Below are 23,694 nucleotides of genomic sequence, written 5' to 3' on the forward strand. Positions count from 1 at the left end.
GCCAGATACATTATAAAATTCTATCGAGCAACTGAATGTGCATTCCCGACAATCCATTACTGAAATGTTAGTGATATAGCCACATTCTGTTTTGTTTTCAGCTATGTTACACCCATTGACTATACAGTATTACAAATGAACAACAGGACAAAAGTGCCTATCCAGTCCATTCAGTACCTCATGCATCATTATGGAAATTGCAACTAAATGTGTTCCTCAACTATCAATAGCTACAGCTACTGATTCATATGTAGCCATTCTAATTTTATTTCAGTTATGATATTCCACCCATTGTACAGTGCTATAGCATTACAAACAAACAACAGCACGAGATGCACCTCTGCAACCAATCAACTGACTAGCTATATGGAAAAATTATGAACAATTCTCGTGATACACTGTAGCCAGCAGTGTCGCTGGAAGCAATCATGCATTTATGCTGCAACACAAAGGGTTGCAAAGATAAAACCATGATGCATGTATGTACTGTAAAGCTGCTTCAGTTAGTGAAAGGGCACATCTTGGACTGAAGCAATGTAAAACAGTGAAGAAATCAAGCCTATAAGTCAAGTTATGCTTTGCTACAGGTATCAGTCAATTAGTTATTAGTCAGTTAGTAGAAAATTCAGTAAAATTAAATCTTTTAAAATTTCATAAAAATGTGTTGAAAGGGTTGGGGACCACTCTGAGCTATTGTAGGGTTTGCATTATAATTGTAATTGTAATTATACAATGATACACTGTACATTGCCTTCATCCGAATTTTTACTGCATGAAATACATAGAATACAACTTGTACCTTCCTTGTCTTTGGTCTTTTTGCTGGGGGTTTATCACGTTTTAGTGCCATCTAGTAGCAGTTTCTAGCATTGTAAATTCCACTAAAACAACAGAGATAATCCACATACTCCAACCCACAATAGATTTTTTTTAATTGTCTGAAAAGTTAAGTATCCATTATGCACCTATCAATGTTAATCCCTACCCTCCCTCTCCCGGGCATCATAGGGGATTTAGTGGGGATTTAGTGTACATTTGATTCAGAACAATGCCTCAAAGGTGGGGGATTTGATTGCAACAGACATACTTCAGTGTACCTTTAAAAAGTGCACATGAGTAACTTCCGCAATAGATGACTGCACGTGATAAATTAGTTTTATCTTGTCTCAATCGTCGTTGGTACTTTTAAGCGATTCTTCTTAATGGAAACAAAAAGGGAGATAACAGTATTAGTTTTGATGGGAGACCACACAAGAACAGTGAAGTATTTCATGTGTGACCGTGAGTAGCCGGCTGAAACAGATGTGGAAGCAGAAGTTCAGCTATTAATTGACACTATCAAGGAGCATTCTAATGATGTGCTGTTAGGTTACGGCTTATTCACCCAAGTGAAGAGGGAGACTAAGGATTGGGGAAGCGTGTTTATTGATTATGATGGTAGCGAAATAAGCGACAAATCTGTGATAAGAATTGTCCGCAAGGCTAAACCTGTGACACAAGTAAGGTTTCATATAGCTACTGATGTGTGTTGGTATGATAGCCTGTGTTATACATGAGGCAGCTAGAGCTATGAAAATGCATTCGAGGTTGTGTGTGGCTGTGTTCTGAAGTAGTTGTGTATTTAAACACTTAGAAAATAAACTTACCTGACTGAAGATCAGTTTGGCAAGGGTTATGCTGCTGAGAGCTGTTTATTTAAAAAGTTAGCTTTCATATTGGCAGACAGGTGGGACATGAATTATAGCTAATGCTTTGTTTTGGTAGAGATGCAGGCTTCGCTGCTCACTATTAATGTCTGCCATCATGTGCTTAAGGGGGACATTGCTCTTCTGTATGTTGTCCTGTAACTGCTAGCATTGATCTCATTTGTTCAGAGCAAGGACATCTCATCTGTATTCCAGGGGAAAATATCACAAAGGGGATTGTTGTGTAGTCTGGAAATTTCATTGTTCAGTTTCCAAGAATTTCAGAACCCACCCATGAAACAGATTCAGTGCAACAGGAGTCAGTGCAACAAGAGTCAGTGCAACTAGAGTCAGTGCAACTAGAGTCAGTGCAACGCAGAGCAGCAAGATTTATTCTCAATAAACCATGGAATAACAATTTGGACAGTGTAACTGTGATGCTAAATGATTTGAAATGGCCAACCCTCCAAAGTCATCATATCGTAATTATCTTAGATTGATCCTACTATTTAAAGTTGTATATCATCTGATATTAATACCTGAACAATATTTACCCTCACCCGCAAGGCTGACATCAACTAGATCAAATCATCCTTGTAAATTTTACCACGTTCAAACCTCTTGTGGTTCTTACAAATTCTCCTTCTTCCCCAAAACGATACCTGAATGGAACAGTCTCCAAATCAATAACATTAATAACTTATCCCTTGCAGATTTTAAACTTGTATTAACTAATAACTAACTTAATTTTTATATTAGCATTTTACCCCTTTAGGGGCTTTGTTAATTAATAAAAATTAATGAAAAATGAACCACACCTACAAATTAAAGTCTTTGTCAGGGGCGGATACAGAGCCTTGGGGGGGGGGGGGTCAAGGGGGCTCTTGACCTCCCCTCCAAAAATTTTTAGTATACCAAGATCGAGATACTCTAATAGAGCAGTCACTCTAATAAAGCAGTTACAGTATTAGAACAGTATGTAGTAGTGGCGTATCTACACCCGGGCATTTCCCCAGGCATCAGCTCACCTTGCCCGGGAATCAGAAAATCTTCTGGCGTGGCAGCCACGCACTGCTCACAATTCAGTAATGAGGGAAAAGGAGAATAGACGTCTTAATGATTAAGACAAAATATACATTACAAGCATACAGGGGCCTAGACACAGGGGTACCATGTGCTGATGGATCAGTACAGGAGCCCTGGCAAGACTTACATTAACTAAAGGTAAATTAAATTACAATACACAAAAAAAAAGAAACAAAAAAAAACAACTATATCTACATATATGTAATACTTAAAGTTTACCTAAGGTGGTCTAAAAGATCCCAGCCCGGGGAGGCTCTAGAATTAAAAATTCTGTAAGAACAGGACACAGCAATGCGAGCTGCCTGCTCAAACAAGGATCTTATGGTTTTCTTTGGCACTTCACAAGCAGTAGCCATTTGAGCAATTGTTTCTGGCAAAAAGTGGCCTAAACAACCAATTTCAATTAGAACAAGATTAACAGTTAACCCAGAAAGCTGGAGGTCATATTGCAAGGAGCTATATCGATCTTCCTTTCTAGCTCTAGCAGCAAGAAGATGTTGCTGGGTATTAGTTGGTACTGTCAATTCGAACAAACAAATGGAATCATTAGAAACCAATACCAAGTCAGGCCTGCTGAGGGTGGAGGAAAGATTGGTTGGGATGGTACTAGGGGGGCTGGAACTAGCTAGATAACCTGGAAGGTCAGCATAAAGTTTGAATGTTTCAGGTAAATGATGTTGGAGCCCATGAACAAGGACCTGTAAAACTGAGTCATGTCTCCAGGTATACCTACCTTGATCTAGAGCAGCAGGACAGCCAGTCAAAATATGGTTTGTTGTGGGTTGAGGAGCTTGACAAAGAGCACATCTAGGATCAGTAATGATGTTCCATCTGGCCAGGTTCATAGGGGTTGGTAGAGTGTCACAACCAGCACGTAGCAGGAAGGACAGCTGTTTTTCAGGGAGGCCATACATCAGTCTCTTCCACAGAGGGCAAGCTTGCTCCAGAGTTACAATATCTAAAAATTTATTTTGAACAGTTAATGGTTCCAGTTTTGTACGATATCCACCATTGACTGTAGCATACATGACTGTAGCGGATGTTTGCAGCGAATTTTTACATGGAAAATAAGCGCTGCGCATTTAATTAAGAGTCTGACTTCTAATAATAGAGTAAGCCACCAATGTTCGACCACCATAGGTTCGGACGCGATTTTTCTTTGAACACACAAAGAAAATTTCTGCTCTTGCTATGTCTTTGGAGAGAGCTAGGCCATAAACTCTTGCATGCAAAATTTCAGATCTGCAGCTTTCTTTGTCTGGCTGCAGGAGTTGCAAAAGTGACCTGTCCGAATGTTCTTAATTCTCGGACAAAAATATGCATTATCGGTCGAATGGCACTGCTCGTAATGCTTGAAGCTGATCAAGTCTTTCTGTGCTTGATATGAAAGGGCAACTCTTATACTCTCCAAATATATGCAGATATTTGGCTTAGTCCTTATTGGCTGTGAATTACAAAGCTCCAAAGTCACCTCTGTCGTGCAATCTTAAATTCGGCCACATGTGAAGTTCGTGCAAATCAAATAGTTACCTATATCGAATTCAAAGCTATTTTTATGAACATTTAGAGCATCAGTTACCGTTCAGTATATAGTAAATAGATACATGCACGATGGCCGCACCTTGATTTTTGCCCGAATAGCTACATTGCATTTATGCTTCTTTGGTAGTAGCAGCCTAGCTACTGCACCCAGCACACATATACACAATCCAAATCCACTTAAATGGGGTTTTAACTAACCCCTACCTTAAAAATATCAAAAGTTTCTCTCCAAAATGTCCAGGACATTAGCCAGATCGAAACACTCTAATAGAACAGTCACCTATTATACAATTGGAGCAGTCAGAAAATCTGAGGGCCACGCCCAGACATATTCACTTCAATAAGACTATTATAATGTAAATTTCTTTGATTACAACGCTTAAAACCTGATTACATGTGATAATAAATTAGCTGATCGTTATATTAGAGTAATTAACTGTTCTATTAGAGTATTTCGTTCTGGCTAATGTCCTGGACGTTTTGAAGAGAAACGTTTGACATTTTTAAGACAGGAGATAGTCAAAACCCTATTTAAGTGGATATGGATTATGTATATGTGTGCTGGGTGCAGTAGCTAGGCTGCTACTGTCAGAGAAGCCTAAATGCAATGTAGCTATTCGGGCAAAAATCAAGGTGCGGTCATCATGCATGTATCTATTTACTACTGAACGGTAACTGATGCTCTAAATGTTCATAAAAATAGCTTTGAATTCGATATAGGTAACTATTTGATTTGCACGAACTTCACATGTGGCCGAATTTAAGATTGCACGACAGAGGTGACTTTGGAGCTTTGTAATTCACAGCCAATAAGGACTAAGCCAAATATCTGCATATATTTGGAGAGTATTTTTTTTTTTTTTTTTTTTTAATGTTATTTAGACAGGGAGACAGCATCAGCAAAAGCTGTTTTTCAGCTGTGCCCTGAACAAGCATACAAAAACAATATAGGTACATATATACACACAATTAACTAAATATGACTTAAATAAGCTAGCTTAAAGCTATTTAATGAGTTCATCTCGGTGATTGAGGTAGGCAGGCTGTTCCATATAGTTGTGCCACGATAATATAGACTTCGTTTGCCATAGTTTAATCGCACAGCAGGTACATACAAACGATGGACATTGCGCCCTGCACGACCTGTGACGGATAAAGCAGACCTGAAGGTGGAAAGTAAGTAGGAGGGTGATAGCCTTTTTAAGATCTTGTATACTTGTATGGCAATATGAAATCTGTGACGTTCAACTAAAGTAAGATTAAATGCAGAAGATCTGGCAGAGTCATATGATGAAAACCGTGAATGAAGTCTTTCCAGTCTCTTAAGATGGCCAACATTAGTAGGTACCCATACAACATCACAGTAGTCAATTATAGGTAAAACATGGGCCTGATATAATAATTTCAACACAGTAGGAGTGAGTGGCTTAAGGCGATTAATTGAATATAATTTGCCACGAACCCTCCGTAAAACATACTCCACATGTTGGTGCCAAGTTAAATGTTGGTCAATGTAAACTCCTAAATATCGCACAGTAGAAACCTGTTGTAGTGGTAAACTGTCAAGTGATAGGTGTAGGGTTTTCCCAGAAATACGCTGTCGGGTCCCAATGAGCATAGATGAGGACTTTGGAACACTCAGTTTCAACTTGTTGGCAACCAACCATATAAAAAGTTGTGTAACAGCACACTGTAGAATGCACTCCAATTGTCTGAAGTCACTATGACAATAATGCAGCTCTGTATCATCAGCATATAAATTGACATCAACATCAGTAATGGCGGTTGGAAGATCATTAACATAAATGGAAAATAGCAACGGGCCAAGAATAGAGTATAAGAGTTGCTCTTTCATATCAAGCACAGAAATACTTGATCAGCTTCAAGCATTATGAGCAGTGCCACTCAACCGATAATACATATTTTTGTCCGAGAATTGAGAACATTTGGACAGGTCACTTTTGCAGCTTCTGCAGCCAGACTAAGAAAGCTGCAGGTGTGAAATTTTGCATGCAAGAGTTTATGGCCTAGACCTCTCCAAAGGCATAGCAAGAGCAGAAATTTTCTTTGCGGGTTTAAAGAAAAATCGCGTCCGAACCTATGGTTGTCGAACATTGGTGGCTTACTCTATGCACAGTTTGTAACTTTATGTGTTGTAGCTATTCATGTGTTGATTGTAATATGTGACCGTCTCAGCAAAAACCCGACTTGTTCGCACAATGAATTTTTTAAAATGCACTCAGCATTATTAGCAGTGTCCGAGGAATGGATCACCAAAGTTTCAGCCTTCTATGATTGTAATATGTGACCGTCTCAGCAAAAACCCGACTTGTTCGCACAATGAATTTTTTTAATGCATTCAGCATTATTAGCAGTGTCCGAGGAATGGATCACCAAAGTTTCAGCCTTCTGTGGTGTGTAGTTCAGTTGAAATTACAGTATAGCACTAGACACTAGTAGGAACTGAGCAAGATAATCGATTTGTACAGCGACTATACTGAAAAATTACACGTTTTTAATCCACTTGCCCCATCTAACAGTTCTTCATCACTTTCTTCTACCTTTAAGAATTTCATAACAAATTATTAAGTCTGTTAAACACATTTGTCCCATCAAAGATCAAACACACTAGCAACCGTAAGCTTTCGATAAATCATAAGATCAAACAGTTGAGAAGACATAAACAAAAGGCCTACAACAAGGCCAGACAAACGAATTTATCACTACACTGGACACAATTTAAAGATCTTAAAAGACAAATGCAAAGAGAATGTCGTAAGTCTTATAACAAGTATATGTCTGACATTATCCATGATTCATATGTAAATAGTAAAAAGAAAAAGTTATTTAGTTTCATAAAATCCCTACGGAAAGACTATTGTGGTGTACTAACTTTACAAAAAGATGGACTTCGGCATGATGACAACCAAGCTAAAGCTAGTATTTTAAACCAGTATTTTTCCTCAGTTTTTAGTAATGATGAACATCTCCAACCACCCCCAGATATGGGGCCTAGCCCCTATCCAGATATACCTAATATTGAGATCTGTTGTGAAGGAATCACTTGCTTACTTAATGATCTAGACCCATCAAAATCCCATGGTCCTGATGAGGTACCTGCTAGATTACCGAAATCCATGGCTGCTGAAATTTCTCCTAGCTTGAAGCTGATATTCTCTGCTTCCCTTCATCAAGGTGCCATCCCACAAATTTGGAAACAGGCTATCGTGACACCCTTATTTTAAAAAGGTGATAGATCTAACCCCTCAAATTATCGACCAATATCACTTACGTGTATATGCTGTAAAGTTCTGGAACATATTGTACATACAAACATCATGTCTCACTTCTCTGACCACAGTTTACTCTCTGAATCCCAATTTGGATTTCGTAAGAATCATTCAGCTGAATTACAATTAATAAAAACATCTCATGATTTTGCTTCTAGCTTAAACAACAAAGGCCAAACTGATGCCATACTAATAGATTTTAGCAAGGCTTTTGACAGAGTACCGCATCACTTACTGCTCACAAAGCTTCAACATTATGGTGTAAGTGGTAACATCTTGAACTGGATTACTGACTTTTTGGACAGCCGTACTCAGCGTGTGGTATGTGGTGGTGTCACCTCTAAACCTATAAACGTAACTAGTGGCGTACCTCAGGGAAGTGTGTTGCAACCATTATTATTATTAGCATATATTAATGATATCACCACCAATTTATCATCTTCCTGTTGTTTATTCGCTGATGACTGTATTTTGTACAGAAAGATTGATACACCGGATGATGCTAAAATGCTTCAAGAAGACTTGAGAAAACTGGAAATATGGGAAGAGACCTGGGGGATGAAATTCAATATAGAGAAATGCATGATATTAACAATCACATTAAAACATAATCCTTACATTACGGGATACGCCCTCCATGGCAAAAAACTGAATCCTGTTGTAAATGCTAAATACTTGGGTATCAATTTTGATAGCAAGCTTCCATTCAACCATAATGTGGACACTGTTTGCCAAAAAGCTAATAACACTTTAGCATTCTTACGAAGAAATCTGAAACACCGTAACCAAAGAGTTAAGCTAGATGCCTACAAGATATTTGTTCTACCAATTTTAAACTATGCTGTGACAGTTTGGTCCCCACACATGCAATACTACATCAATAAACTAGAAGCTATTCAGAAGCGTGCTGCTCGTTTTATTGTGTCAAATTACCGCAGATTAAGTAGTATATCACATATCCTAAATTCACTGAAGTTAAAATCCATAGTGTACCACCATACAAGGCTTCATCTCTTGATGTTCTACAAGATTGTCAATCACCTAGTAGAGCTTCCTATCCCCAGTTATATTGTACATTCTACAAGATGTTTACGAGGAAACCAGGATAAATTCATCAAACCATCTGCTACTGTTGATGCATACAAATTTAGTTTTTACCCAAGATCAATTACCCTATGGAATCAACTACCAATCAATGATATTTTTTCCCTAAATGATTTTGATAGTATTCTTCAATCAACACTGACACATTCAATGAAAAACAGTAATTAATAATCTAAAGACATTGTTTTTATACTCAAATTTGTGAGTTTTACAATCATAAATGAGAATATCAAGCGTCGAGCTTATGGTCAGAGAATTCGTGAGGTTGAGCATGCTTCTTTTATACCTATCATCATGTCGGCAACAGGGGGTTGGCTCATGAAGCCACAGTTTTCTACAAGCGTCTGGCTTCCCTCCTATCGGCTAAGTGGGGTGATGAATACTCTAGTCCTGGGTTGGCTTCGGTGTTGTCTTGGCTTTTCTCTGCTCCACTCGGCTATTCAGTGCATTCGAGGTGCACGTTCATCCATTGGTGCTTACACTAGGGCTCCACCACCAATGGATTTAGTGCAAGTGGATTCCCGCTTGTCAGAGTAACATGCTGGCTGTGTTACTCTGTTTTTCTTGTCTTTTACAGTTGTCCAGCACGTGTCTTTCTTTGTGCTGGGGGTGGTAGGCAAGGGCAGTCCATCAAGCCTGGGGAAAAAAACCTACAGGCGCTTACATTCGCAGTCATAACTTCCGTTTGGATTAGTCTGCACAGTCTACAACGTTACAATTTGGCTTAAAATGTTCGCGATAGATCAGCACATCAGCCAAGGTATAGTGTTAGCCCTGTAGACACTTGCAAGGGGGTGTCACTCAGGCTCTTGCTGTAGGTAGATCTGCGACCGCGGTCAAACTCTAAGTCAACGGTCAAGGCCACTAAATAGCTCTTACAGTGGGTCAAGGGTCAAGACGATACGGAAGATTCGAAACCCACAATCGAAAACTATACGTAGCTATTATCAAGTTTACGGGATTATACGTAACTCACAAGAGGTAAGGATCTCTAAGAAGATGTTTTAAAGCTCCAACAGGCATTTCGCCGTAATTATAATGATTTTTCTCTCCCAGCTGCTGGTAGCACGCACTAAGAAAATATTATACTAGGTTACAAGCGCAGGCGCGTATAGGAAAATAGAGAAATAAGTGTAGGTCAGAAGTTCGACAAGAAATGCTCAAGTCACAGGTCAAAGACGATAAATGCTGCAAGTCAAGGGTCAAGGTGAAATTTTCCCCGGTCAAGACTTTGACCGCGGTCGCAGATCTACCTACAGCGTGAGCCGACGTGACACCCCCTTGCACTTGCGCATATGGATATGAAAGCAGTTTGGTAGAAGAAACGATGACGATCTTGTTTACGTTGGATAGTTATAAAAACCGGAATAGAAAAGAGAAAAGAAACGAAATCAGCCTACAGTCTAGTGGAGATATTATGCACAGTTACACTATAAATAGGCATTCCAGTATCCGAGATTTTTTAATAAAAAAATTCTCCGTATATTCCCCAATAGAACCCTGGCACAAAATGACAACTCGTGTTTAACTTGGGATTGCTCCGTCGTCTGAGCTCCAATGAGGATGAAAATCGCTGTGGGGTTTGTCCACGCTGATCATCATGAAAATCTTAGTTTTATCGTGCGCGTTACATATAGTACGTTTTGTGTTGTTTTGTAATCTTTTCAAGCCTTGTAATATATGTAGAATACCTTAAAACTTTTTAAAAACGTACTGTCGGGTGGAAGGTAGTCACTGGTGCTTACTTTAAAGTGCGTATTTACTTCACTCGGGTTAGCGATTTTCAGCTCCAGAGCAATTTTCTGATGGCTGAGTCATCAGGTCAAAAGTATGAACCACTTCAAAGTCGGCATAACAATGCCATAATTGAACCAAAACTCCACCATAGGTATTGTTGAAACATTGTGGCACCTCCACTTTAGTTGTTTACCTTTATAAGTTGTTAACTTGATGTTTTTACCAACTTGAGGTAGCCACTTGCCTATATAGGTATACACCATTGCAGTGGCGGATCTAGGATTTTTAAAAGGGGGTTTCTGAAAGTTAGTATAGCTGAATAAGACATCTGATGACATTTCTCCAGAAAATTTTGAGATTTTAGAAGCTCTGAGAGGATTTTAGGCTATTTTAAGTTACCAATTGCAATAAATCCAATGCTTTAAACTGTAAACACTATAGCTAACTATAGGGCAAATATGGTGACTACAAACTGTAGCTTTGATTGCTCTATTAGAGTAGTTACATGAATGCTCTATTAGAGCATCTCGATCGCTTTTAATGCAGTTGGAGATGAAAAGTGAAGTGTTGCTGAAAGTTTAATAGATATAAATGGTGTTAATTAAGTGCAACTGCATGCATGTCACTAAAATACAGTGGTATACAGTTGTTTGCTATGACAAATTGTCAGTGCAGCAATGTTTATGTGTTTAGACTGCCACTGAGCTAAATTAAAAGGGGGTTTCTGTCGAAACCCCAGATACCCATCTGGATCCGCCACTGCATTGTATTGAGAAGTGTGCAATAGGTGAAGCATATTTGCTCACCACAAAGTATACAAAGATTGCTGAGATCCAATAAGACCTGAAGTTACTCTCATTACATGTACAAACTAGAAGCAACTACAGTTTCAAGATAGTCCAGATTGCTAGATGGCTCAATTGTGCCATTTTCCCCTTTAGAATGTATGGGGAGCCCTGGAGAAAAAATGTACCTTTTTCAGTTTTTAAGCATGTGCATGCCAAAGTAGCTAATTCCAACCCAACAAACTATATATTTCTAAGATCAGCAATCAATACCCTATCTATTGAGCATATAAAAAGCCCGTTTTTCTAAAATTTAAAAATCGGGCTGGAATGCCTACTATAAAGTATAATATATGTATGCACTACCTGTTTATGCATCAAGCAAGACTCCAGGTGGAAGATGTCTCTGCACGGCAGGGGCTAAAAAAAGGGGCTAGTTGTGGCCAAAAAGCTAGTTGTAAAATTAATGACTTTTGGCTAGTTGTAAATGGTGATTTGGTTAGTTGTAAAAGTCAAGACTAAATGACAAGCTACACCACAGAAAAGAATAAAGTCAAAAATTACATACTTGTGCTGTGCATGTTTGCAGGGATTTGACTAAAAGTACCTCAAGATCCAGTCTTGAGATTACCATTTTCAAAAATTTTCCACTTGTGATCCACTAAAATTGCAACTTATAGCTAGTTAAGGTCATTTTTATAGTCCACTATTACTATCAAATGATCACCTTAAAATCTTATAAAACAACAGTTTGATCTAAAAAATAAAAAATAATTGGTTTGTACATCACTGTAAGTTTGTTCGCTATTTCCTAGTTCCAGGTCTCAGTCATTTATCTCAAATTGTTTCCAGATTCAATCTTGCCACAATTATGCTTCAACTAGGTACTGTAAATATGCTCCCACATTCCCCTGAAATCCCTTCAATCATTCCCTTTACTGACATTTATACAATGACTGTCAAAGAAAGTCATGCTTACATCAGATAGTGTAATGTTTTGGTTAGACCATCTTCATACGGTGTTGTTAAATCACAAGTGAGGAGCTGCAAAGGCAGCTGTTACAAGGCAAGCTAAAAAAATTGAATCCTGTAGCTGTTAACTTTACGCACACTTCTACGACTGATGAAATTTGTGTTGGGGTAGTGAAAGCGGCCAAGCTTCACCAATAGAACCCTACTCAGCACATGGCAGATTTATGCATGTTGGAGTCTAAGCTTGAACTGTCTTCAGCTTTTATCAATCCCTTGAGTGGTGCACACAAACAAATTGAATGTATAAGGGTCGATGGGGCAACAGACGAAGGCCCAAACCATGAAGAAGTCCAGTTCCTTTGGACACAGCATCATATTGCTAAAGAAAAAAACAGTTACTTTAGTGACAACTAGGAGTAGTGGATCGTCCTTTCTTAACAGAGTGAAATTGCAAAATGGCTGTCTTATTTGGGTCACGCCAATACATTTATTCCTTCCACTATAGGTGGAAGCTGCATGGATGAGACTACAGGAGAAATTGATCCAGAAAAGTCGAAAAGAAATTTGAATTTGGCTATTGATGCATATATTAATAGGGTCAATGGATGTCCGTGTGGTGCAACTACTATACAATTGTACAAAGGTGAGTACAGTTCTGAGTACACAGTAAACCGGAAAAAATTAATCATTTTCTTGAAAGGCTCTAAAAAAGAAAAATTAGCTTTACAAAAAACATATCCAGACATTTATAAAGAGTTTCAGACCATTTGGAATATTCGTAATAGCCATATGATTGGTCATTTACCATCACAATACATATTTATGTTAACATGTTGCTATAAGCCAGGGTGTATGCATCCAGTGTGCAAAAAAGGAGAGCCTACTGAGCCTGTGAATTGGTATGTAGGCGGACCACCAATTACAACACTTCCTTTTCCTGCTAAGGATAACGAAAGACCAGGACATTACAAGACTTCATATATATATCAATGTTAATAATTCTGAATGTGTTAAATCGATAATGCAGCCACCTTCTACGATCATCAAGCAAGAATTTTCTAAGTTGATTAACTACCCTCCTTTAGATACATTTATACATTGACTGTCAAAGAAAGTCATGCTTACATCAGATAGTGTAATGTTTTGGTTAGACCATCTTCATACGGTGTTGTTAAATCACAAGTGAGGAGCTGCAAAGGCAGTTGTTACAAGGCAAGCTAAAAAAATTGAATCCTGTAGCTGTTACCTTACCATTTGACCCATCATCATCAGTTAGTTTACCATCTGACCAGACTGACGATGAAAATATGGTTAATGTTGACACATACTGTGGACAGTGTGAAAAGAAGTATGACAATGTTACAGAAGAAGAGTTATGGATTATGTGTGATATGTATGATTCCTGGTATTGTGGAGATTGTGAAGGTGTTCTTGAGTGTAAGTAATTGTTGTTGTTGTTTTGACTATTACATATTGTAACAAAGTGCTTTCAAGTTGTAAAAAAAAAATCAATAGCTACGTTATGAATGATTTGCACATTAATGATTAGTTGTATAGCTTGATTTTTCAAGCACTACATTTACTTTTGAAATCAACCTTGGAATCAGTCTTGTGAGCTGCAGTCTAAAAATTGTAGCAAGTCAAATCCCCATATGATCCCTAATGTGAAGCCCGTGTGTGTAGTTGGGGATTTGATCATAAATCATGCCCCGTGGGAAGGGAATTTGATCTTTTGAAAGATCAAATCCCCTACTAATCCCTTATAATTCCCGGGAGGGGGTGGGTGGGGATTAACATTGATAGGTGCATTACGCTTTGTTGTCGGCTATGTTCAACCCGTTACACAGCAGTAAGAATCAAGAACTGTTTGAAAAGCATGCACCTCTGCAATCAAAATGGCCATTATGAATATACAGACAATTTAATAATTACTTATTACTGTGCCAACCTCACAAGGAGCATATATGCACAAAGTGATTATATTACAAAATTTATCAGAGCAGTCCTGTTATCCTTTGCTTAAATTGGCTGAGATCAGAAATATTTACATCATCAATTGATAGCGAGTTCCATAACTTGATACTACTTGGAAAAAAAGAAGCATTAGCTAATTCTTGCTGGTAACTGTAACAATCTCTGGGTGTCCACGTGTAGAATGGCTACAAGGGCGAGGTGGAAGTAGGGAGTCAGCGTCAATATCTACTAGATGGTGAATTATTTTATATAGCATCAGCAATCTTTGTTCTTTTCATCTGTCAGCAAGAGAGCTCCAATGAAGATTAGTAAGCATTTCAGATACACTATTGTAGGGTGAGAATCTGGCAGACCTCCTTTGCACAGATTCCAGAGCTTGAATGTTTTTTCTGCATATATGGTGACCAAATTATTGATGCATAGTCAAGGATTGCATTATCTTACCATACTTTGGTAACAGATAGCTATGACATTTACGGAAAATGACTTTAGGTTTCGCTGGAGAAAACTTTTGACATTGTTAGCCTTTGTTGTGATCTGTCTTATATGTTCATTCCATGTTAGGTGTTGGTCTATAGTAACTCCTAAGTATTTAGCATGAGGAACTTCTTTAATCCTTTCATTCTGTATTAGTAAGACATGTGAATGGGATTTGCTTTATTGGTGACTCTAAGAAACTCACATTTGGAAGGGTTAAATATCATGTTCCACTTTTTAGCCCATTGTTCTAGAGTGTGCAAGTCAGCTTGTAACTGGTGACAATCATATGGTGTTGTGATTATTGAGTACAGGAGTACATTGTCAGTGTACAGTTTTATTCTGCTTTTAATGCCCTCTGGTAGGTCATTTATAAAACACAGGAACAGTAGAGGAGCTAGGACAGAGCCTTGAGGTATCCCTGAGGTGACGTTGGTTGTAGAGCTGTAATGTCCTTCTACGGTGACACGTTGAGTTCTTCGAGTTAGAAAGTTTTCTAGCCAGAACAGAAGATTATCACGCATGTCATAATGATCAAGTTTGTGAAGTAAACAGAAATGGTCAACTTTGTTAAAAGTCCTGGCAAAATCTAAGAAAATTACATCAGTTTGCAGGTTATTGTCTAGATTTGTTTCTGTTAATACAAAGGGAAGCCATCATGTACTACGGCCAAATTGACACTTTTCGCTGTCAGCAAAGATGAATAGGACACAAAGGAGGACACTGGTAAGTCCACGATGAATGCCAGCATTGTACGTACTACGGTATGCCAAAAGGCACCTCTCGGGCTAAAGCGACATCAAACAGTGAAAAACTTAGCCCATAGCCTTAGCCGTTATTGAGTTGCGGTTGTCTGAAGGAATCAGTCAGTCAGGTAGTCAGTCAGTAATCAATCAGTCACTAGAAAATTTCGTTAAATAATTTAAATATATATTTTGTAGTAACGTCTTGAAAGCATTCAGAGTTGATCTGAAAGCTTATTTGGGCTTAGTTTTCCTAACCAACACTGCCTCATTGTCATCAGGGAAAATATTGAGGATGGTTTCTGGGTGATGTTATTTCGTGGGCCATGCCTAGTCGCCTACTCCTTTGTGGTCCCTACTATCAGTGTTGGGTAAGTTACTTTGTAAAAGTAACTAGTTACATATTACATATTACTTGCAACTGAACTATTTAGTTACAATTACATATTACCCATAAAATAAAGTAATATTACATATTATATTACTTTGTGTCCACAGCCTTAAGTTGTCACGTGTGAAACTACCACTTTATCATGTGACATGATTGTGTTGTTGGACAGTGTGCAAATCTAGGTTGTAAGTAAGAAGCTGATGAATAAGCTTTATTCAGTAGGCTTCGTTACTTCGTTGTGGATAGGCATTACTCAGAGGATAATTAACGAGATTAGTAACTTCGTTACTTGTAGTAATAATATAACATAATATTAGACTCGTTACAGTAACTATATTACTTAGGTAACGCGTTACATTTGTAAGTAAAGTAACTTGAGTTATATTACCCGTTTTTATAGCGTATTTCGTTATATTACTTAGTTACCACAAAAGTATTAATATAATGCGTTGCTCCCAACACTGCCTACTATCATAGATACTACACCCGGGAGGTGTAGTATCTATGCTACTATACAGTAACTATCGTACTGTATGATACTACTTGCAACTAATACAGGTACATATTAGGCTATACCTATTTTAACAGTTGTTGATCAGACTCAACTGACCCAATTTTGCACAGATTTTAATTAAGAAAAGAAAAAAAAATAGATCACATGACACCCTGCAAGAGATTGAGATACTCTAATAGAACAGTCAGTTGATACAATTTTGATCTCAAAATTAATTTAATGCTAGCTATCTGTAAATGTAAAACCAGCATGTTCATCACCCCTCAGTGACAAAGGAAATATCTATGATAGCAGCAGTGCAGTGCTCATTGAGCTACTGGCTATGTTTCATCTGTTTTTAATAGTTATGTATTACATACAGCTTTAATGTGACTTACTGATCTATCAATGGTTTGTAACCAGAAATCATAAGCATGTACACATCTAAAATTGTAACTAGCTGTTTTTTTTGTTTTTGTTTTTTTGCCTACCAACTGGCCCATTTTGTTGTAAAATAAATCTGAGCAACAACTTTTCAAATAGGTATGGCCTTACCTATTACAATAAAGTAACTATAATAATACATCATATTACTTAGTGTCCACAGCCTTAAGCTGTCATGTGCAAAACTACCACCTTACCATGTGACATGACGGAAATTTGCAGATCTTGGCTTTAAGTAATAAGCTGTTGAATAAGGTTTGCTTTGTTACTTCATTGTGGCTAGGTGCTACTCAGTAGATTACTAACGAGATTAGTAACTGTTACTTGTAGTAATAATATTAAGTAATATTAGACTTGTTACTGTCACTTCAACACTTAGGTGATGCATTACATTTGTAAGTAAAGTAACTTGAGTTATAGCTATTACCTATTTGTATAGCATATTTCAATATATCACTTTGTTACCACAAAAGTTATAATTATCACATAACGTGTTACATAAGTAACGCGTTACTCTCAATACTGTCAATTGTCCATGCCAGCTGCAGGATGCCCATCAGTTACAAAATAAAATAATAATAAAAGGGTAGAGGATACTGAACCGAAAGTCAGTTCAATAAGTCAAACTTAGACAAAAAAAGGGGTTCCAAAAACAAAAAAAAAAAGACACAACTCATCCAGGACTCAAACCCTGGTCTACCAGTGTGCTAAGCCATGCAGTGTGCTAATCACTGTGCTACTGCTGCTAACTACCCACTTCCATTACTTTTCTATCTTATAAGTAAGTTGTATAATATTATAGTAAGAAGAACCTAAATGGTGAAGAAGAAACCAAAGCTGAACCCGACTCTAACCCTAACGCTAATACTACTTTTCGCGTGCCCTAAAGTTGAATACTTGGGACACTACTAGATGCATGCTTTAATGTCAAATTTTGGGGGCATACAAACCCTAACATGCAACTAGTTACTAGATACTCATATAGATGGATGAGTGTCAGTTATTGTGTGTTATCCGCAGAGAAAAAGTTCGGTTCAGTAACCACTTCCTTAAAAAAAAAAGGTAATTGTTATATGGCTTTACATGCAGTGTCCAGCAGTGAAGATCTGACAGCAACTTGTGCTGTAGCTTTATTATCTGATTCAATATAATAACCTATGAAAGCTTCAAAGATGAAGATCATGCACAGATACAGCTATACTATGAAGTACTGTAATAGTTTTGTAATGATAATTTTAAGGATTCTACTGTGGTGCATTCGACAATGTGGCATGGCAAAGAGTTCCATGATTTTGGTGATGACATTAAGAAGAAGTACTTGTATTACAGAACAATTTAGTTAATCTGAACAAGTGACTTGATCTGGTTTGTAGACTACAAACCAGATCAAGTCACTTGTTCAGATTAACTAAGTCTACAAACCAGATCAAGTCACTTGTTCAGATTAACTAAATTGTTCTGTAATGCAAGTACTTCTTCGTAATTGTAGTTGATGTTGTGATTTCTGGGAGTAAGACTCCGGAATATATTCTGATAGTAGATTGGTGTTCTTTTTTAGGATGTTATTGAGTGTAAAATTAATTCCAACACCAAAACATAGACAGAAAAAATACAGGTAGTATTTGTATATAAATTATGCTGTGTACATTGGTATGACCTAAACTTGAATATGCCAACACAGTCTGGAGTCCACACCTAATAAATGATGGAGAAAGTACAGAGACTTGCTACTAGATATGTAAAAGGATAGTATACATACATATGATGCCAGTGTTACAGAGATGCTAAATGAGCTACAACTGGAAATCACTTGAATCATGTAGGGACCGGTTTAGTTTGATCATACAAAATCAGACCACAGGCCCTAATACTGAATAGCATTGGAGTCATTTATAGATTTGTGGTCCATGTTCTCTCATTATAGGGACGTTTTTTTGAAATAGTTGTTTTAATGCTGACTAAAGACAGAGATAGTATAGGTACTATTGGAACACTCTTTTTGTTGTGGTAAGGTAGACTCTTTCTCTTAACTGCAATGATGCTTTTAGATTATGCTTTAGCAAAACTATATTGTCTGGTTGGTTTTGCAGGAAATAGATTGGATATATTTATGCCATTAGGTTACTCTGAATTATTATGCCCAAAGTTTTGAAATGTTCATTAGAAGAGGAGATTATCTTACTTCTAGGGTGTGAAACACTCATAACAAGACATTTGGCTGCATTCAGTTTCATCAACCACATTTGCTGCCAATCTTGTAGGGCACACAGGCCCTCTTGTAGTCTATTTGCATTGTTTGCATTGCTGTCAGCTGTGCGTATAGCCTAGTAACATATACAATCATCAGCAATTAGTTTTATAGAGCCATGTATTATAATTGCTGGTAGTTCGTTTATGTATATATGCCTAAACTACCACTTGTGGATATAGTAGAATTTTTTATGTAAACAATAACATTACATTTTCCTGTGAATGCCAGGAGCAGCGCACTATAGATAGAGAACAGAGTAGGGCCAAGGACTGTGTTCAGGAGAACACCTGACTAAACTGGACATCTGGGAGAGTAAACACCATCTAAAATAACATGCTGTATCCTGCCATTCAAAAGTGAGGATATCCAGTTTTTAACATTGCCTTTGAGTAACCTAACCTATTAAACAGGATGACTAATATAATCATTCCTTGTAAATTATCAGTATAGACCTGTGATGATGCTGCTTACTTTTATTGTGCAAACAGGTGAACCACACCAGTCTATATGCATGTAGTAAGTAAGGCGTGGAAAGCAACATTCATGGTAGACTAATACTGCATGTGGAGGCATCATCTAGCTGCATGTCTTTACAATCAATTGATTTTTCTCATTGTGGTTTAGTATATTGTTTGCTAGTATAGCAGCATGGTTTACAGCTTACAAGTTCAAGTTCTAAGCAAATTATAAAGAGCAGAAACAAAGTTATTACATTAAGCATTACCTGCATAATAGCTAAAATAAATCCCTCTCTGACTCTGTGTCATAACTCAGTAGAGGGGTTGTTTGTAATCCTGTTGTTCTAAATAAGCATTCATAAAATATGCATGCGCAGACTATTAAACTGTCATGGCTAAATCAAAACCATGTAGGGCTGGGATAGGTTATATAAAAATAATAAATCATTGAAAAAGAAATGAAACCCATAGTAACCAACTGATTGTAATACTATAGATTATAAGTAAACAACAATTAGTATTTTGTATATAACGTCTATATAGCCAGAGGTGTTCACACACTGTGAGCTAATGACTTTGCTAATTGGCACATAATATCAAAAGTACATAATATTTATATGGGGAGAGTATCTAACACTCAGTATGGCCTGTACAAACACCCTGTGTAAAGTTCGGAAATTAGTAAAACGCGGAATAACGGAATTGCGGAATAACGAAATAAGCAAAACTTATCTTTTGCAGATTGTACAAATATTTACATGCTATATAGTAATTATACTTTATTTACCTTGTAACAGCTCTGCATGGCACCCATGGCAATGGATAGAACAGCAGCTGGCGAGCATTAAATGGGATGAGCACACAAACAATCACCCTAGAATGATCTACATTTGCTAAACTTATTAAAACTTAGTTATTTGTACATAAGATGTACCAGTCACATGTGTATACACATTACAAAACTGTTTAGTCTGGTTGGTATTATGATGTATTCATAGATGTGAGGTAGTAACCACACTACTATAACACACTAGGAGTTCGTATTGAATTTGAACACAGCAATGAATTTTACAATTAGTACTATGTAGTAAGCATAGGTAATCTTGTGGTTAATACTATGGTACCAAACAAGCACCATATTTGGCAGTTTTACAACAACCATGTTGAAAGACCTTATAAGGAAATACAGAATAGTAAAGAGACAGTTTTGATATGTGGGGGGTTGAGGAGAAGGGGTAGAGCCTCTGTTAAATTTTATATCAATGAGCTTACCCCATAAAAGTGCCTCTAGCAGCTTGGCTGGTAGGGGTCCAGGGTAGTAGTGTCTACCAATCTAATTGGATCATATTTGCAATATACAGTACCCCAAGTTAGTACACATATAATATGCCTGTACATTACTCAGAGTCTGCACCAAGCCAAAATATGTAAAATATCACATAGTACAGTGGTGGTGTATAGTATAAGTCATAAAGATTTACATTTTTTCTGCCCAAATATATCCCTCAGAAACCAGCCTCATTTTTCCTTCACAGCAGCTCATTATTGATTAGGTCATGGGTAGATCGGTATAATCCAGCCCAAAAGTGCTATCCCAAATACTTTTAGTGAATTTTTAAACAGAATTTTCTAATAAGTGCTTACTATACCATGTACTGATGCATATTATGGTATGCCACAATTATATTACAACACAAATTACCAAACAAGTGCAATGAAATTCAAGTGTGGGTCATCAAAATAAAAGAGTAATGATTTAAGGGGAGTTCAGCTACATAATACTGTAAGTCACTCAGTAGGGAGTTCAGCTACATTACAAAAGTCTCCTTGTAGAGTTCCAGTTCAGCTACATAACAAATTTCTCTGTAGAGACTTCAACTGTGTAACACTATACAGTGTTCAGCTACATTAAAAGTCACCTTGTAGGAGAGTTCAGTTACATTATAAGTCATGCAGTAGAGAGTTCAGCTACACTACCAGTCTCCTGTAGAGAGTTAACAAGTCTCTTCCTGTAGAAAGTTCAGCTACATTATAAGTTATAATCAGCCAGTAGAGAGTTCAGTTACATTGCAAGTCACTCAGTAGAGAGTTCAACTACATTACAAGTCCCCTGTAAAGAGTTCAGCTGTGTTACAAGTCACCCAGCAGAGAGTTCAGCTGTTACAAATGTCTTTTTGCAGAGCGTGAATTCAGCTATGTAACCATGGGGGTAGCCAGCCAATATTTGATGGTAGAGCATAACATCAACTGAACTACACACACAAGAAACACGCTCAGGCGTTCATGTGAGACATTATCAAACAAAAATATGAAAATTGTATGCACACAAGGCCTACAGCTACCTGTATTAGTGTAAACAAATGCTGCTTGCATGCATACAACTAGCTATAGTCTATTATGCTATTCCATTTAACTTCTAGAGCAGGCACCCACTGACGATCGTCGTAACCGAACGTCATGTGACATCAAACTGCTGAACCTACCACAAGAACCAACAATATAAACAGTTCATCACATACTGACTACAATCAACTGACAGTATAACTTACAGACCAACCACCACAGCGATATGCAATGCTTTTTAAACCGGCCTAAGGCCGGCTGTGGGCACGCACTTGGTTTACTGAACTAATTGTTTTTGTAAAAGAAAAGATCCTTTACACCCCACCAGAGGCGCTTTTCGAATGGTTCTTGATCCGAAATGCTGTGTAACGAGTTGAACATAGCTGACAGCGAAGCGTAATGGATACTTCATTTTTCAGACGATAATTGATATAACTTTTTTAAATTTATTTTTTTAATTTAATTTTATTCCGGCCCTAATGGCACTCCCATCCTCCCCAATCTCTATAGCTAGAAGTTAAACCTAATTTAATTTATAAATGACAAAACTAAGCAGAAAAAAGAAAAAGCAGCTAAACCTACAGAGCCTACACAGACCTACAAAAACACCGCATGGACCGCCAGCATACACACAGCAAAACCCCCGGACAGGGGCCTTAAGAAGAAAGCCCTGCAGACTACTGACCAAACTACTGAGGCGCGCGGAACCATTTCAGGTGCGCTTTATGTGGGTTCACCAGTCATATAATTAGCTATTGCAAAAAAAGTTAACAAACAAGTAGCTACACAGAAAAGAATTGGAATTTTCAACTAGAGTATATATAGGGACCATGCATAGCACATAGATAAAAGTACTGAAACAAGCTGCACAGTAGGGATATAACACTTCTTATTGTTTTATTGTCATGCACTTCTCCAGCTTGTTTCAGTACTTTTATCAGGAGCTCATAAACGCCCCAAGTTGTATGGTCCCTACTCTAGTTGAAAATTCCAAGTTTTTGTGTACTTGTATAATAGTATAGCTTTGAGTTACTTTTAAAAAGTAATTGTCCCTACACTGACAACTGACATCACCCTTGCTAGCATGTCCAGTAGCTAGTACCAATTATGTAATAGCTATACACGTACGGTATAAGTAAATAAATAGGACCAAGTAATTGATAACTACATGCAGCAAAACAGAGAGCACCTGATGATTCCCTTTGAATACATCCACAACTTGAGTTGTATGATTCTCACGGCAGTTCCAATCAAAGCACCTGCACCAGTCACTGTCAACAACTCGCGCCGCATACACATCATTACTGTAGCTATATTCAGTGCATATAGCTTGTAAATCCGTTAACTGAAAATGAGGAAAGTCAAGGCACACACATCCCGACACTACGATAGTGAAAGAAAAGCAAGCGTAAATAACGCATACCACTCCAATTATTGATGCCATTGTAGCCAGTTATCAGAGTCAAACTAGCTATATATTCTCAGACTCTCATCGGCTTGCTGCGTAGGCTAGCTGGGTGCAATTTATACGATTTGAAACCTCAAGCCTAAAAGGCTATCCAGTTACATCATCGAGTACAGGGATTAGAAACGAGCGCGCAGGTGGGGACTATTCTACGGAACGGAACGGAACGGAACGGAATGATGGACTAAACCACGGAACGGAACGCTTTCTCAAATTGAAGCTTGCAACTCACCATTGCTGAAACTTCCCTTATAAGTTAGCAGTGGCATCTCCAGTGGGTGATTAAACATAAGACAAAAAGAATTAACGGATCGATTGTGGGTTTTTGTTGGTTGTCATTAGTAACGAAGTATTATTGTGGGTTGAGCTGTATCAGTGATGTTCATCCATACGGAAGGGAACTTTATGTGAGCTGTTTTTCTTATTTAGACTTTAGAAAACAGTCTGGGCCGGT

At 37.7% G+C, this 23,694-nt stretch overlaps 1 protein-coding gene across 3 annotated transcripts in view; it reads right to left on the bottom strand.

The window, feature by feature from the left end:
* Window positions 1–23,293, bottom strand: part of LOC136263250 (FRAS1-related extracellular matrix protein 3-like) — a 51,529-nt gene extending 28,236 nt beyond the window's left edge. The window contains exons 1-3 of one of the 3 annotated variants that reach the window (XM_066057758.1): window positions 22,965–23,293; window positions 20,705–21,911; window positions 20,220–20,306 (exon numbers count right to left, since the gene is read on the bottom strand). In XM_066057758.1, the coding sequence (XP_065913830.1) occupies window positions 20,220–20,246 (27 nt within the window). In that variant the 5' untranslated portion in view covers window positions 20,247–20,306; window positions 20,705–21,911; window positions 22,965–23,293. Of the gene's footprint in view, window positions 1–799; window positions 1,611–20,219; window positions 20,307–20,704; window positions 21,912–22,964 lie in introns of those variants that run through there. The other 2 variants (XM_066057756.1, XM_066057757.1) reach the window with 2 other exon arrangements.
* Between the last annotated feature and the right edge of the window lie 401 nt (window positions 23,294–23,694).

The sequence above is a fragment of the Dysidea avara genome, chromosome 8 (assembly GCF_963678975.1).
Source record: "Dysidea avara chromosome 8, odDysAvar1.4, whole genome shotgun sequence".
Lineage (NCBI taxonomy): Eukaryota > Metazoa > Porifera > Demospongiae > Dictyoceratida > Dysideidae > Dysidea > Dysidea avara.